This window comes from Crassostrea angulata, chromosome 4, assembly GCF_025612915.1.
Source record: "Crassostrea angulata isolate pt1a10 chromosome 4, ASM2561291v2, whole genome shotgun sequence".
Lineage (NCBI taxonomy): Eukaryota > Metazoa > Mollusca > Bivalvia > Ostreida > Ostreidae > Magallana > Magallana angulata.
Genome location: NC_069114.1, coordinates 11,296,396 through 11,313,693, shown reverse-complemented (window position 1 = coordinate 11,313,693; position 17,298 = coordinate 11,296,396). Strand labels below are relative to the sequence as shown.

Sequence of the window (17,298 nt, the reverse complement as noted above, 5' to 3'; positions counted from 1 at the left end):
TATTACAGCTGTTACGTTTTGTATTCTTCACACGGAGAACAAGTACTAAAGTGCGCTAGAAAACCACTCCTTTACATCACCTTTTTAATGTTACAGTTTTAAAATATATTGTACGCATTATTATATATTCCGAAAAAAGTATATTCTGATAGAAGGACCCAAAAACCCTATATTATTATTAGGAAAATCACATCTTGGTGTATTTTGTGGATTTTAAACAAATTAGATTTCATAATCTGAAATAAAAGTTTCGGCAATAACAAAACAATCACACTAGTATCCTATTTATCATTTTAGTATAATGATATACATGTATGAATCAATTGTCAATAATGCAGTTAAGGGGTGATTGAATTAAATTTGAATGCCAGAAGTAAAAATAGACTATAGATTAATTAAAAACTGATCATGGTATTGGCATTGATCTACATGTACAATAACATATTTCTTTTTTTATATTTATGCTATAAAATAACTTATTTGACAAACATACCTTATCAAATTTGTACAATAAAAACATAGAGATAACAAGATTTATGGATAAAGTTTTGAGGATTTCCTTTTCCAGTCGATCAAGTACATGTAGATACATTTTGAAATTCCATAAAAATTAGTATATTCGATTAAAACTGAGAATTTTACTACTTCTGCGAAAAATAACATCACCGAATAGTTTTATAGTATTCAAACCTCAGTAAATCAAAAGTAGATCCCTGCACACAAATTACAAAATTAATTACAACAATATTTGATTGGTAGGCCTAACCTAAAGAAAAAAATATACAATATTCTAATATTCCAAGTACATGTAACGTGGAACAATTTGAAGACTTTCACTGAGAGAGAGAGAGAGAGAGAGAGAGAGAGAGAGAGAGAGAGATCTCAGTTTAATCATTTCTATGTACAGTAAAGAATTGTCGATCTTGTTGAAAATGAATTCACTTTACAATCTCTATACCCCTTAATCTAACTAAATAACTTGTTAATATAGCTGTGCAGTGTATGTTACATATCCCTGACTAAGAGCGCAAATATAAATGGCTTTGTAGCGACGATACACAATATTTCATAGAAATAGACATTAGTATGAAAATATAAATATAAGAATTGAATGCTTATTTTTGGATTTCGTCGGTCCTATGACACACCAAGCGGTTATCATACCGCACTATAACGCGCGGTATTGATTTGTCTGCATCGCATGGATGCTTAAATAACGGTTTTTTTTATTATTATATGGTAAATTGTTTGATAGTCGCGTCATCCAATAATGATGAATGTCCCCATCATAAACCTTTCTAGAAAAGTTCTATTGAAGGAATAAGGAATCATTCTTTAATTATTATGAGATGATCAAGTATAGTCGGAGTGATCAATTCCAAAAAGCCCGAAGGCTTAGATTTCACTAATTGATATTTAATTTAATTTAAGTCATTGACATTTTTACGTTATTTTCATTTCGTATATTGCATTATGCAAACCCTGATTGTGCCCTACATACGTCACTGGCGTTTTTATTGATGTAAATGTAATGTACTATATGTTACGAATGATTCGTTGTTTTATCACGCAAAACAATGGAAAATGTAAATACCAGCTAGCTATACATACAAATCTCGAACATATAACTATTCTGGCATACATACAATATGCACAAGAAGATAATGAGTATGCCCCGTGAACTATTTCTATGTATCATTGTAAAACTTTAAATACCTTTTCAGACTACAAGGGGTCTACCTATCGATCGAAACATTCTTTAGTTGTGTTTTTTTTCTTCATTTAGCAGGTACGACAACCGTTGCATGCAGCATGGCGGTTGACGATCGGGATCAGGAAATAATCAAACTGTTAGATGCTCTTGGATTTGAGAAATCCGTCTGCCACATACGACAAAATATGGTTGCAGCACAAGAGCTAACTAAGAATGCTTGTTTGGATTCGGAATTTTCCTGCATTTACACAGGAAGCTTAGCTGAAGGATTCAGTGGTAACTATTATTCAAAGATCTCTCGTGCTGATTTCGATTTCATGTTGATCTTCAACCGATTTCCATACATCGTAGATGAAGACAAAACTCGAGACGATGCCCCAAAGTTACCGTTGGTGGCCCGGGTTTGTCATGACAGTGTGCGACAAGGATATGCAAAGCTGGAACTAATAAATGTTGAAGTACCCTCGATATCGCATTTTGCTGTTAAATTTGAAGACCGTCTGTTTCTTTCGAGTTTCAAAACGTTGTCGGTTCTTATGCAAGCCAGTCGAAAGGTTTTGGGTTTTATTCGTGAGGAGGAAGTCTTAGATGGAGTTCAATTCGAGCGCCATGGTCCAGCAAGTAGTGTTACGATCGAGAGCAAAGAAGAAGGATACGCAAAGAGAGATTTAGTTTATGGCCACCGGTGTCAATTCTGGCCAAAATGTGCTCAAAATTGGATAACACGAAGACGAAATTGGCCGGAAAATGCGGATGTCATAAATGCTGCAAAGCTGGGGTGTCATTTGGTCCCCACTGGGTTTCCAGGGAGTAAAACAGAAGAGCTTGAGTGGCGATATTCCTTTGTAAAACCTGAAAGACACATCATGTGGCTTTTCAATGATTGCCAGCGAAAATGCTTTGCACTACTAAAAATTCTGAACAAAGAAAATTTAGCCAGTCATTTTGACACGGAGGTTTTAACATCATATCATTTCAAAACTACTTTGCTTTGGGTGTTAGAAGAAACCGATGACCCGGATTGGTCGGACAAAGATCTACTGAAACATGTTAAAACGTGTTTGGTCAAGTTGATGACGTTTATAAAATCACGTCATTGTCCGCATTACTTTATCGAACACGCCAATCTCTTTGACAGGGAAATTTTTAAGGATGAAACGTATCGAAAACTGAGTAAAATTTTAGATTCTGTCCTAGAAGACCCCTACACCGCATTACTTAGCTGTCCAACTTTTCAAACCCTTATTAATGACGTCACTTTTATAGATTTCGATTTCCTTCATCAATGTCACTTGAGTTTTCAGTGGTTCTTGATGTGTTACCGACAGTTAGATGAACTTGTGTCAGTATCGGGTGGTTTTTTCTGGAAAACGACACTAAAACATTATGATACACACAACAAGAAACTGACTTTTATCGTCAAGAATCGACAGAATCTAAAAGCAATGGCCGACAACCCGCTTCATGAGTTGTTTTCTCGTCCATTTGTTCGAGTAAACCACACCTTTTTAGGGATATTAAAGCATATTGAAATTACAATTAATAAGATAAATCCCGACGACGAAGAAGACGTTGAGATCCTAAATCTCTTTGTTGACGATGCGAGAAAAAACTTTGAAAAAGGCTCTAAAGGAATTGACGTTGGGTCAAAACTTCGCCTAGCAAATTTTGAATTCATGATGAAAGAATATGAACGGGTCGAAAATATTTTACAAGACGTTGTACAGGTATTTGAACATAATTTATATGGCAGAGATGAGGAATTGTTAACAACGGCAAGGGATTTAGAGAATATATTTATACAATTCATATCAAATTTGTTGAAGGGCCAATCGATATCACACGAAGAAACCCACGCAAAGCACAAAAATATTATAGAAAGGGCCTATAAATGTGGATTAGCACAGGGTTTGTTTGAAAACCAAGGGGAACATATCCATCCTTTAATTGATATGGAAAAGAACTTCCTAGAATTTCTTTCAAAAAAGTGTTTGCTAACAGAAGTCATTTTATTTCCAGAAGAAATAGATTGTGTACCCTTTCCTATCCAACTAGAACTTGCATCATTGAAAATTTCCTCGTCGGTTGAGAATTTTCTCTTCTACCACCCTAAAATTTTCGCTCTTGCTCTGAGATGTTTGGTTAGCTTGTCGCAAAACAATCTCAGGACTGCACAAATCTTCTGTGACGAAATGTCGTCTTCTCTACAACGCATCCCACAAAAATACCACGTCCAGACTTTGAATTTGATCGGGCACCTATCACTGAGGATCGGTAATTTGGACGACGCCTGGCGGAGCTTTTCCGAAGCTTGTCGTCTGCCAGACACTAGAGAATCCTCGGTGTGGTTCCTTGTCTTATTACTTTTAAAGAAATTTAAAAACTGAATGGCAAGAATGAGTTCTCTTAGTATTGTTTTCCTCGTTGGCAATGATTGGTAATACTTCAATAAACGGCCCACATTTTCAAGATTGTTTATGAACTCAGTGTAATTCAGAGATAGGAGTAACAAAAAAATTATAACAAATTAATCTACAAAAAAAAAAGATTATTAAATTTTTGAATTTGAATGGACAAGGTCATCCAAATCCTGCCAAATCAAGAGAATTTAAATTGTTAGAATCACACGTATTATGAAGAATTTTTTTAGCGTGTATCAGTGCATAATACATGTATATTATCCTCTCGTCGGAGAGCTTGCATATCAGCTTCCGCTTACAACACCCTGCTGCAGTGACACATTGTCGATAACTGAATAATTCTTATTTCTTATAACTTGACATATGGATATCGAAATTAATAAAATGAGATGTTTTTGTTTAAAAAATTTAAAAAAACCAAATTACAAAAAAACCCCCCAAAAAACCCCTCAATTTAAAAATCTTTTATACCCAACATGGATCGAGACTCCGTTTTAATAAATTAATAATTAAAAGGAATGTTTGAAAATCTCTACTAGATCGGAATATACAGTATTTTTATGATGAAGTCTAAAAACATTCATTCCCTGGACTTTGCATTTAGACTTGTAAATGGTCACGGTTGGAGAAAAATGCCATGTTGCAAGATTCTGAATCTTATATCTTTTATGTTCACAAAAGGGAAGAAGATAAGTCGATAGATAAAAAAAACCCATATAAAAAACATTCGTAAACAAGTCCATAAATCAAGTTTGTTAGTTTTATTTTAATAATTATTTATCTGTGATGATGATAACTTGGAAACATTGATTATGATTTTAAAAATCATTGATTTTTAACTTATTAAGATAAATATTCATTTTTAACATTGCATCATAAATGATCAAAAGTGTCGTTTTCAATGCTGTTTAGGCTGACTAAAAATTGATGCACACCAGGCTCGGTTAAGCTTTTTTGTTTTGTTTTTAAAACAATAAATAATCAACATTAATTATGGTCAGAAAAAAAAGAAAGGAAACTTCTTTGATCTATTTATCTATTTGTTGTTGACATTTTCAATAATTGACATCGGGTTCAGTGTTCAGATAATTCTTCGCTACGTGGCCAACAAGTGCGCATGCCAACGTGTAACATCCTGTGAATTTGCACCAAGATGGGTACCAACAACATGTTGGCGTTTGCTTTATTTTCTGTTATTTCTGTGGCATCAGGTTTATATTTTCACATCGGCGAGACAGAAAAGAAATGTTTTATCGAAGAAATTCCAGATGAAACTATGGTTGTCGGTACGTTTTGCAAGTTAAGGACATAAACATTGAGTTGAGTTAAAATATGGTACTTTACATTTCTGAAGGTTTTATGCAAAATAATTCGATGAGAATCTCACCGGTTGGACATGCATTCCATGATTATGTACAAAATACAAATGTTATAGCGAGGATAAGTCATGGAAATGGTGTATGCTGTTGAGTTTAATCTTGAGTAAGGACAGTATGAAATTTTAAATTGATTAATGAATATTTTAGAATCACTCAGTCTGTTCAGAGATGTCTCTGGTCTGTTTCTATCCACAAAATTATCTAAAGTTATACTTTGACCTTTGAAATCACTCTTTGCAAAGTGCACCCATCAGAAATTATTACGTTGAGGCATAAATGTTGCCTTCACCATTGCGACCATAGAGAGACTAAAGTGCTGAACAAAAAATTCACACATATAATAGCAACTATTAAGTTCCTTCTATCTTCAATTTTGATACAGTTCAGAGTAAAAGAATTATGTTTACCGATGATTTAAACCCCAACTGTACAAACTAGTTCAACCATTTACATGATTTAGTTATCAATACTATATGAAATCAGTTGTGTAGAGATCTGCAAGTTATTTTGAATTAAGGTGGAATAACACATCATCACAAAAGGGCTGACCGCTGATCAAAGCAACATTTCGTTTTAACGAAACGATTTTATGGACTTAAACATGTAACGTACTCCATAGTCGAGTGGATAAAGTGTCAGACTTGTGATCTGTGCATCCCGAGTTCGAATCCCGCAGAGGCTTTTTTTTTATACTTACTGGAATAATTATTTAGATGTTCTTTTTTTATCCCCAAACTGCAAATTTTTTGCTTATTTGACATTTGTACAGTTTATTTATTATTATATCTTTCATGATCAAAAAATTTTCTGTTAATTTGAGTGACTTTGTGTGTTATTCCACCTTAAGAGAGATATCAAGAGAGATAATCAAATTTCCATTAATATTTCTTGCATATATTTCCAGAAATGCAAGATTGTTTGATTTATTGATAAAAAGATTGTTTTCCTTTATGGAAAAATATTTCAACATACATGATGTTCATTTCAGGTCATTATAAAGTAGAAATGTTTGACAGAAATGTCAATGATTATGTACCAACAGTCTACGGACTTGGTATGCATGTAGAAGTCACAGATCCTGAGGATAAAACTATCATGTCACGGGTAAGGTATCACTGAAATCGCACCAATGCATGGCATCACTATCCCCAATGCATGACTCAATTTTTATCAGTCCTAATTCAAGACCAAATTCAAAGTGGGTTTTTTCTTTATTTTCTCCTCAGACCTGGTTTCATAAAGGCAAAAAAATGTAAATAAAACACTGATGACTTTGGTCGTTTTGAATGCTGGTTAAAAATCACATGTGAAGTGAGGAAGAGTTCCAGGTGTCTTGAATTGGTATTGATTTAAGATTTTGACATGTTGATGTGGATGTGCAATGCTGTATGAAAGATAATGGGATTTTATCGGTTTTAGTTTTCAGATTTTCTTAATATGGAAAAGAAAACTGAAATCTTTAAGGTGCCAATATTTATCTAATCCATTGAGCTTTCCTCTTTGTTGCCAGGAAAAGAAGCAGATGCTAGGCAGTGCCCATGTAGCTTTACATCACAGTTTGAGAGGAGACTTGCATTATTTCATAACAATGACAGCAAATCTAAATAAAATGCCCCTCTGTTTCAGGCACATACAGGGTACAAGTCTATGACTATTCTATTAAGGATTACCTCCCCTCTGCCCCGGGGGTGGGCATGTTGGTTGAGGTCAAGGACCCCGAGGACAAAGTAGTCCTGTCCAGGGTGAGTTGCTCCCCCTTTGGAGGAGGAAGCTGTTGCATTGAATTTCTCTGACCTTTGAACTTTTCTGACTTCACCAATCGTGGAGACCGAAGATGTCTCTCTTTTTTGAAGTGCTTTGCATTGCATCCCAGCAGATAATCAACTATATGATTCACAACTAATATCAAACCTCAAAACACACTGGTGATATTCTCTTTGTAATCTAATAGTTACTCAAAAACACAGTAGTTCGGATATGATTTCTGTAGCACAGACTTAACACAGTATGAGAACTTCTATGTATATCCTGAACATATATATACTCATTACATCAGTGTGAGTTATTTTCATTCCCAGTTAAGTGAAAACCGAATAATTCTGCTGTGTGGCCCTTCTTACAACTAAGATATATGAAACAATTTATTTTTCTTATTTGATTAAATTAAGATTCCTATTTTCAGTTAAGTGACTTTACAAAAGCAAAATGGCTTAAAATATAATTCATACCAATGAAGACCTGAAATTTGCCCCAAAAAATGTTTCAAATGAAAATGGTCAAAATCAAGTTAGGGTACAAAACCCCACTTAAATACACTATGCAAAACCACTCGTCTGCCTAGAAGCTGATGTCATATGAAATTCCCCATTTTGTTCCTTTGTTTCAGACAGCCATTTTTATGGGAGAGGATTTTTCTTTGTAGGAAAAATCAAGATTTTATTATTTTAAATGGCAGTTGGGGATTAATTCTGCATGCCTTGTTTTTAGTTTCAATGTTTAGCATTTTATTTGCATTATTGATGATTATTTTATCATATGCATGTTATTTTGATGTTTTATGTTATTCAGCTTGAAAATATGATTAAAATGAAGATATCTTCATATTTTAATGTTTCAAATAATTAGCCATTAAGCATTTTGAATGAAAAAATAAAAATTTTCAAATATATATCTATATTCAAAGCATTTTTACTTGTTAAATGTTAATTAAATCAATTTATTAGAGAGGTTAAGCATTAATGCCATTTGAACATGTACGTCTACAGGTACATGTAGAGATACAAGTATGTTTACATGTACATGTGCCAGAATTTGAATAAACTGTACTTGTAAATGAACATGTAAAATAATTAGATTTAACATTTTCAACATGTTCAGTTTACTCTCACTGTTTATGAAATAATTCTGCGAATTTGATGAAACCAAAAGCACACTCATCATATGCTTATCGTCTGCTTTACACGAAACAACGTATGATATACACAAAGTCTGTTTTTCTTTTGAAAAATGCTTCATTATTCACCTCTGTGTACTTTTATTTTACACGTTTTGTACAACTTGTAGAAATTATGACGTAATATGTAAAATTAGGGGATTAGGGTTACGCGTACTCATATATGTACACGTTCAAATGCTTAACCTCTCTATTAATTAAAAAGACGAAATTTGCGGTGCTTTTATGTTAAACCATATAACTTGGGTTTTTTATCTGCGTGGAAAACTTTTAATCGTGATTCCAAAATAGCCTGATAGGTTCATAAAAACCCAGTTGTATGGTAACATGATTCTCTGGTCCATGGAATGAGATAATTACAAGAATCTGATTGATTTTGTAGACGTACGCTGCTGATGGCCGCTTCACCTTCACCTCTCACTCAGCAGGGGAACATGTGATCTGTCTACACTCTAACTCCACGGCCTGGTTCTCCAGTGGCCAGTTGGTGAGTTGACCTTTGAACTTGAGACCCACAATTACGTGTGCACATTGTCAAATTTGTCAGACCAAAAATATAGCTCCATTGATAAATGTATATGTTTAATATGATGCTTATTTCACAGTCATATGTTGTTTCTTTTAAGGTTCATTATAACATACCGGGTACTAGTACATGTATCTGTGGCATAAATTAGCAAGAGATTTATTCAGGGATGTGCTTTTTCTTTTAAGGTCAAGATCTAGTAAATGATTCCACACTGTCCTTTTGGTGCTAGAACCATTATGACGTCATAATATATTTGATGAATCTTTTCCCGTATTCTACAGCTTTAAAGGAATTATGTAGAAAAAATAAAACAATATTTTGACATTCTATGTTTTATCACGGGAAAAGTAATCCCGTTACCTATATTCAATTTGACATCATTTTAAATAGGAGGCCAAGAGCATGTTTAATGTCGTTTTTGGCAAGACTAAAGGCAATCTAGATATATTTCATTACCGTAATGTCGCGTGTATAACACGCACTTTTTTTCAGCCAAAATTTGATCAAAAGTGGGGGGTGCGTGTTATACATAGGACTAAAATTTTACCCCATTTTTTCAAGCCGTGATTCTTAATACCTCGGGAGACGTGACTGCCGATATAGCGTGTTATGCAAGTTGTATGAGTGTATATTTTCTGCTGATATAGCGCGTTATGCAAGTTGTACGAGTGTATACTAAATTTACTGCATCAGAAATACCTTATTCTTAGTTTTATTTCCATGTATTGAAATATTTATCCACTCTCAACACTATTTCTTGCATCAAACAAGTTTAAATATCGCCAGTGTATTCGCCATTACGTAAGCAATCACCTGTTGACTCGGCGCGTGGTCAATGTTTGTTTAACAATTTCCGGTGTCAGAAGCATGCACCTGTCTTGTGTCGGACTTCACAGGGTGTTTTCAAGTGCATGAAGATTAGCGATTATTATACCCCCGCAGGTTTAGGGGGGTATATTGGTTTCACCCTGTCCGTCTGTCCGTCTGTCTGTCTGTCCGTCTGTCTGTCTGTCTGTCTGTCCGTCTGTCCGTCTGTCTGTAGACGCAACTTTGTCCCCCTTATAGAATTTTTTATTACTGCATGGAACAGTTTGAAAATTTGTGCATATGTTGAACACCATCTGAAGATGTGCACCTGCAATTTTTTTTAAGATCAGACAAGATTTAATGATTTTGTGACAGTTTTCATTTTCCTTATTCTATATATTGTACACTAATGTTGAAAAGTAAGGGAGGTAATCCTTACAGATTTTATCAATTAATTAATAGAAAACACTCTAAAATATATTTATATAAATACATCCAGATGGAGTTTTTTGTCTTTATGTCTTAATTAATAAAAAAAAAAATTATTTTTTTATAAGTATTCTATCAACTGACAATGCAAAGTTTTTGTTTGTCAATGATAAATTCTTAGGAGCTAATGAGAACATCAAAGACAAGTGTGGCTGAATTCATTTGTCCCAAGGGAGCCATTATCTGAGCCATGGTTCAGATGGAGCATGTGTTTAGGGGAAATTGATAATCTGTAAAATGGGTGATGGTTTTGGGGCTATTTTAAAACTGTTTCATGTAAACCAAAAGGTCTATCATTATAAGGAAATAAATAATACAATTATTAATACAGAAGTTAAACTATTTTTAGAGGTTGTTTAAATTTATTTGTCAAGTAATTTGATGAAGTGACCCTATTGGGCATTAATTTAAATGAAATTCAAAATTACTGATATGATTGTAGTGTTTTGGCAATTTAAAATTGTTTGTAATATTAAATTTTCTTTTTTACATATTTTTACATAGTATGGTAATTATGGTAATGTTTTGGGAGTTTATTAAATTTAACAAGCTCATCAAAGAAAATCATAGTCCTATGGGATCAATTTTCTGATATGGAGTTCAATTGTGCCATAGGAGAAAGTGAGGAAAATTTGAAACAACTAATTGCATCTGTCAAGACTCTTATTAGAAAGATATTGAAAGTTTTATCAACAGAAGAGCATTGCTTGGCTACCGGTATTTCTATTCACTGCAAAGGGAGGGGTTTTTGTCATTTTGTTGGTTTTTCTTTAAATCAATTAAATTAAAAAAATATATCATCAAATACATACATTTGTAAATGTATTACTGTTATAGATATGTATTTACAGTGAAATTCTGACAATTTTGATTTTTCTTTGTTAACTATTTTTTTTTTTTTTATAATTCTAGAATTTTTTTTTTTTATGTGTTCCAAACCTTAATTATTATTCAATTCAATTATTTGTCCCATTTGAAATTAGCCTAGCGGGGGTATTAGTCCCATTAGGACAGTTCTAGTTCTGATTTTATTAAACTTGATTACTTCGTGTCCAATTATGCAGTTAAACGTTATTGCTTTACAAAGACACTGCTAAAAATACATCGATCATTTGTACGACTTGATAATGACGATATACGACATACATACGTTTCTTCAGAATGTTTATTTAACAACAATCAATGAGTTTGACTATAATTAATCAATTAAATCATTTCTTTTGATGTTGTTTTGGTTTATATCTGCAAACATTATAACTTTTAAGCTCGGTTGCCGTTCTTCCCTACGTATGATGATCTTCAACTTTTCCACTGTTTTACGAAGTGTCTAATGATATTTGATACCGCCCATGTAAATCATGCCGTCCTTTTTAAGTAAAATTGTAAGAACTTTGACTCTAATATCGCTTGGACAATGTTCCGATCACGAAATTACAGTAATTGCGCTTGGGTTACAAAATTATCATTAAACATCGATAGTTATTTGGAAAAATGGCGGCCGCCGATTTTCATCATTGTGCTATGTTCCGATCACAAAATTAAAGAAATTACGCATGGATTATAAAATTATCATGAAACATCGATTGTTTTGGGGGAAATTGCGGCCGTTGATTTCGCCATTTTTGGGGTGCGTGTTATACATAAGACCTGCTGTTTTTTCGCTATTTTTTGGTCAACTTTGGGGGGTGCGTATTATACACGAGTGCGTATTATACACGATACATTACGGTAGTCCAAAATGGACAAAACTCCGAGACTTGTTACTTTTATCCTTCAAATTTCATAGAAAATGGTTGTTTAAAACATGATTTTTTATTGTGTATACCAAAAAATTTAGCCCCGGTACACCCCATGAAACAAAGATATTACTATGAAGCACCATTAAAAAAATTAATATCTTGAATTCCATAAACCTGTAAGCACCTTTCATTTACTAGATCTTGACCTTAATATGCAAAATTTTGCAGATTTGAAAATCAAAATTGTAATTCTTTAGATCAGTGTAGATTCCTGAGTGATTTGATTTCCTACTTTTTCTCCCTCTGCCAATTACATGTTTTACTTTATTTGACAGTAGACATGGTAGATCTGTGTTTGAAAAAATCACAAACTTGATTTTCGCAATAAAGCCGAAACACTTATTTATATGTATGAAAGACTAATGAGAGATCTGATCATTGAATTTCAGAGAGTCCACATGGATATCCAGGTTGGAGAACATGCCGTGGATTACTCCCAAATCCAGGCCAAGGACAAATTATCCGAACTCCAGCTGAGAATCCGACAGCTGCTGGATCAGGTGGAGCAAATTACTAAAGAACAAAATTATCAGAGGGTGAGTGCTCAGTGTATTGTTGTTAGGTGTACTCTGTCTACAGAGAAAAGGGTCAATTTGTTGATGTAAGACATCAATATTGTAGTAAGAAAAGACTTAAAGTATTTGTTTCATATTGAATTCAGAAAAAGTTACCTCCCTTTCTTTTTGCCTGCTTCTTTGATATTTATCTTTGTAGATATTTTATAAATATATTTATTGCTTTCTTCAAAAAAGTAATATGCTCTAACTTATAATCTATTCTATAAATATTAAACAAATCTTTTGATATTACATATAGAAATGTTCTTGTCTGTTATGAAATTAAAGATAATTTATTACGGTATTTTTCTGACGTACACATCATTTCCTCTGATTGTTATTTCAGCTGTAAATTTTATGTACTCGTTTAATCTTTCAGTATCGTGAGGAGCGTTTCAGACAAACATCAGAGAGCACCAACCAGCGAGTGCTATGGTGGTCTATAGCCCAAACCGTCATACTTCTCATCACAGGATTCTGGCAGATGAGGCATCTCAAGAGCTTCTTCGAGGCCAAGAAACTTGTATAGTGTTTAGGGTTCTAATATGTATAGGATTTATTAATTATTTTTCAAAGATTTCCCCTTTAAAGTCCTTAAAAAAACACCTATTTATAAAATATGAGTTTGGGAAACAGTTTTTGCACTTAATAAGGAATTTTTTTTTGAGTCAAGTGGAAACTACACAGATGAAAATATCGTACAAAAACATGTCATAAAATTGGTATATTGTTATTCTCAAATTCATATAGAATGAAATATTAGGAAGCAATCAAGAGAATATAAGCAGCTATATTTTAATGCACTGTCAGAATGTGGCATGTTTTACCCAATTCTTTGATATTTTTTCTCTCTGAGGTGAAAGTTTTTTTTTTTTCATCGTTATGAAATAACTTGTCATATTTATTACATGTACATATATAATAGAGACTTTTGGGTAAAACTGCAAAATCATGAAAGTGCAGGTTTAGTGTGATGTGTTTGTGTGTAATGAATGAATGGAAGGGAGATTTCGTGAAAATGATTGCATTTGTTTCATATTAGATATAATACAGATATAAATGCACCTATTTTATAATTTTCTTGTTGTAACCTTTTGGGGAATATTGGTTATTTTTAAGTTCAAGTTCTGAAATGCATTGCATCAGATGCGCGCTTTTTAAATTACATGTAGTTATGTTTTTTTAAAGAGATTTACTATTAAAAATACTTCTTTTTGGTTAGAAATTTCTGTGATAGAAAATGAAACAGTCTTGTTGTCAAAGCATTTTGAATATACATTGTATATCATATTTGAAAATCGCATGAGAAGTTATTTAACATTTCATCATCATTCCCTTGTCACTGATGATTATTACGTGAGAGGATGTCTTGGTTACTGAGATAGCTTTGAGAACACATGCTTTATGTTCATAAACTGTTCAATTTATTCTTTTATTTGCGGTGTGAATGTTCGACTTGTAATAAATTTCTTTAAGGAGACATCTTTTTCACTTATTTTTCTTTTAATTTGATTGTTAACTGAAATTTTACTCTAATAAGTGTAGTTGTGGTTCTGTATGCGAATTGTTGTTGCATTTTGCGACCTCTGTATGCAATTTAATTTTTGAATCGATGTGTTACAACGCACTTTGATAAATTACACCATTTGAAAAATTGTTCAAAAGGCATTAAATTTGGGACCAAGTTATAAAGGGCCCTCCACACACCTGGGGAAAAGTTCTGCATACATGCCCATTCTTCTAAATTACTTAAAAGTATGGATTTCTAGCATTGGACTTGGAAATGACAGAAAAAAATCAATTGGGGGGGGGGGTCACAAATTTTAAAATTTTACCATATTCGGAAAAACAAAAGTTCTTGCAGTAGTCGAACTCGGGATCTGCGGGTCTGTAGATCGAGGAAACACCCATTTCGCCACAGAGATAGACACCAAGCTGTTGCGATATAAACTGTTTCACGTTAAAGTGTGTTGATATGGTCAATATTAACCCACTTTGAAAAAAAATTCTTCAGGGTTCAATCCAAATTGTTAAGACCCTCAAATGTGATGGATAATATTTTTGACCTAGTTGAGCTCATGGGACATTGAAAAGGGAACCCATTTTAAGCTATCCTGAATAGTAAGATTTTTTAGTTTAATGAGTTTATTGAGATTTGTAAATGAAAACATCACATAAACTGTCATATAGACTGCACTAATTGGCCGTCTGCCGTCCTACCAATTTAAAAAACAAAACAACTTTTTTCTTTGTGAATATTTACTCTTTAAAAAAGGGTGTAAAATGATAAATTTTGTGGAAAACAATAGCTGACCTACATGTATATATGGCGTTTATAAGCTTATGAACAAACGAAGTATATTAAATTCAATTATAGGTTGGTATTATTTTAGAAATTATTGCAAAAAAGTGCACACTCAAAATTTAATGCCTATTTATAAGTCTATATTTTTTTAACGGCTGAACCTGAAACTATCTTATCATATATCGAACTATTTTATTTGGCTTGAATTTGAGCAGTGGATTTATGCTAAGAAACCTGCAGATATATAAGTTTTTGGAATAGATATGATGTTTTGGGAGGAGAAAAGGTGCGGGTACATTTTTTGAGTAATCAATAAGAAAAATTTATTGGAAATTGTACTGGAACTTTGGTTGTTCCCTTCCCGTTCCCAATGATGATATACATGTACCACATCAAACAGGGTTTATAAAGACATATAAACACTTAAACTGGCGCAAAAAAATCTGTTATTATATATTTTTTTCAAAGTGCGTTTTAGTGTCTTGATCAATAAAAATGCTGATGTACACTCATAACGCACAAAGTCCTTGATTGTTTTTTCAAAGTGCGTTGACTTGGTCCTAAATTTAACGCATTTTAAACATTTTTTTCAAAGTGCGTTGACTTGGTCCCAAATTTAACGCATTTTAAACATTTTTTTCAAAGTGCGTTGCCTTGTTGGTTGGCTTGTTGTCGCTTTATCTTACAGAGTTACATTTTGAATATACATGTAATTATGGACTTATAGCATTGTGTCGCTGCAGTGTTTTACCACTTCGAATTTGGACGCCATTAATTTGAGCCATCTTAGGTGAGAATTTTCCAGTTTCGTGAGAAATGAACGCTTTTTTCTTTTTTCATAAATTATATCAAAGAAGATGGGGGAACAAGATAGCACAAATGCCCATTTGGTTTAGTCGTAAAATAAAATTTAAAATTTAATTTTTTTCAACTACATATACTTGATCATGTTATAATACAAGTTTACAAAGGCCCAATTTTTAACTACATGTATATTCAGTGTTGAATATTTCATCAACCGATATGAAAAAAATTCTAAAGTTTTGGTGGTATCGAACCCACAACCTAAAAATCCTAAATCTATAATATTATCTAATGTCTGCTGCTCTAATCACTGAGCCATTTCAGTCACAACAAACTCTAATTTTAAATACTATATCCGACTACAACCACGAATTTACGGACTTGTATTATTTTTCTAAAACGTTCCATTGTTGCGATACAATATGACATTTTTAAAGTATAGTGGGTCATCTCTCCATGTTTTCGTTGTTGGAAATCGGTTTGATTTCCTTTAAACCTTATATAGACTATGACAAAAATATGGAGCTCAGACCCACTCTATAAAAGAAAAGGCATTGAATTTCTAAAAATGACACTATTTGGAGGTTTTGACACGCATACGCCAGTTTAAATCAACATATTCCAAATATTTAACATATTTAAGGGTTATAAATCGATGTTATGGTAAATATACATTATTTTCAATAATTTAGAAAGAAATTATGAGATTTGTTGATTTTTTAATTTTAAAGTATCTTATCTATCCACATATGGGCAGTTTACACGCCTTATTCACCCATCTTCTTTAGAAACATATACTAGAAAAAAGCTTTGCAGTGAGTAAATCCCGTTAGTTCCACAGCCGCAACTTTTGGTCTAAAAAGATTGAGTTGTTTTCCTTACATGTACATGTACTTTTTCTTAGATTTTGTGCCTTTTTTGTTGGTTTATGTGGATTTTCTGTTTGTAAATAATTAATGCGTTGAATACTCGTTCTCGAACAGAATCTTTCTTACCATGTTTTATGCACATTCTTTATATTGCACTTGCCGTTTACATGGTAAAATGACATATGTAGACAATCGATATATAGTTTTCATTCGATTATTTTTATTCAATAATTTAATTTACGTTTCATATTCTTTAATAAATTGGGCAATGAATGATGCAGAAAATATACATACAGATGTACATGATGCACATGTAGTACAAAGGTATCTTTGTTTAAAAAGTATAAGAAATGTCTAGCATTTCAAGCATTTCAACCCCCCCCCACCCCACCCCCAACTTCCTCCAAATATGTGAGTGGGATATTTTGAAATTTAAAAACTCACTAAGTGAATTATTTACTTTTATATTTTCCTCTTTTTTATTTCATTTTTGGTGAGTGAAAGGTGTTAGCTTAGGTAGTTAAACTAAGGTTAATCACAAAAGTATTTTTAGTATTGTTAAAATGTAAATACCAAAATATGATGAAAGCTCCAACTATGTTTTAGAGTCGTCAAAAGTCCCTAATTTTTTTTAAATATTAGATAATGTATATTTATCATACAGCCGATGCAA

At 32.9% G+C, this 17,298-nt stretch overlaps 1 protein-coding gene across 3 annotated transcripts; it reads left to right on the top strand.

Annotated features, from left to right (window-relative positions):
* Positions 1-5,238: 5,238 nt before the first annotated feature.
* Positions 5,239-14,127, top strand: LOC128179455 (transmembrane emp24 domain-containing protein 9-like). Of its 3 annotated transcripts, XM_052846889.1 has the most exons (6): positions 5,240-5,420; positions 6,502-6,617; positions 7,178-7,255; positions 8,849-8,953; positions 12,480-12,626; positions 13,027-14,127. In XM_052846889.1, the coding sequence occupies exons 1-6, from the start codon at positions 5,288-5,290 to the stop codon at positions 13,174-13,176; spliced, it is 729 nt and encodes a 242-aa protein (XP_052702849.1). In that variant the 5' UTR covers positions 5,240-5,287; the 3' UTR covers positions 13,177-14,127. The 3 variants fall into 3 exon arrangements, with proteins under 3 accessions (XP_052702848.1, XP_052702849.1, XP_052702847.1); XM_052846888.1 differs by lacking the exon at positions 6,502-6,617 and having other exon boundaries at positions 5,239-5,420; positions 7,140-7,255; XM_052846887.1 differs by lacking the exon at positions 7,178-7,255 and having other exon boundaries at positions 5,244-5,420.
* Positions 14,128-17,298: the final 3,171 nt, after the last annotated feature.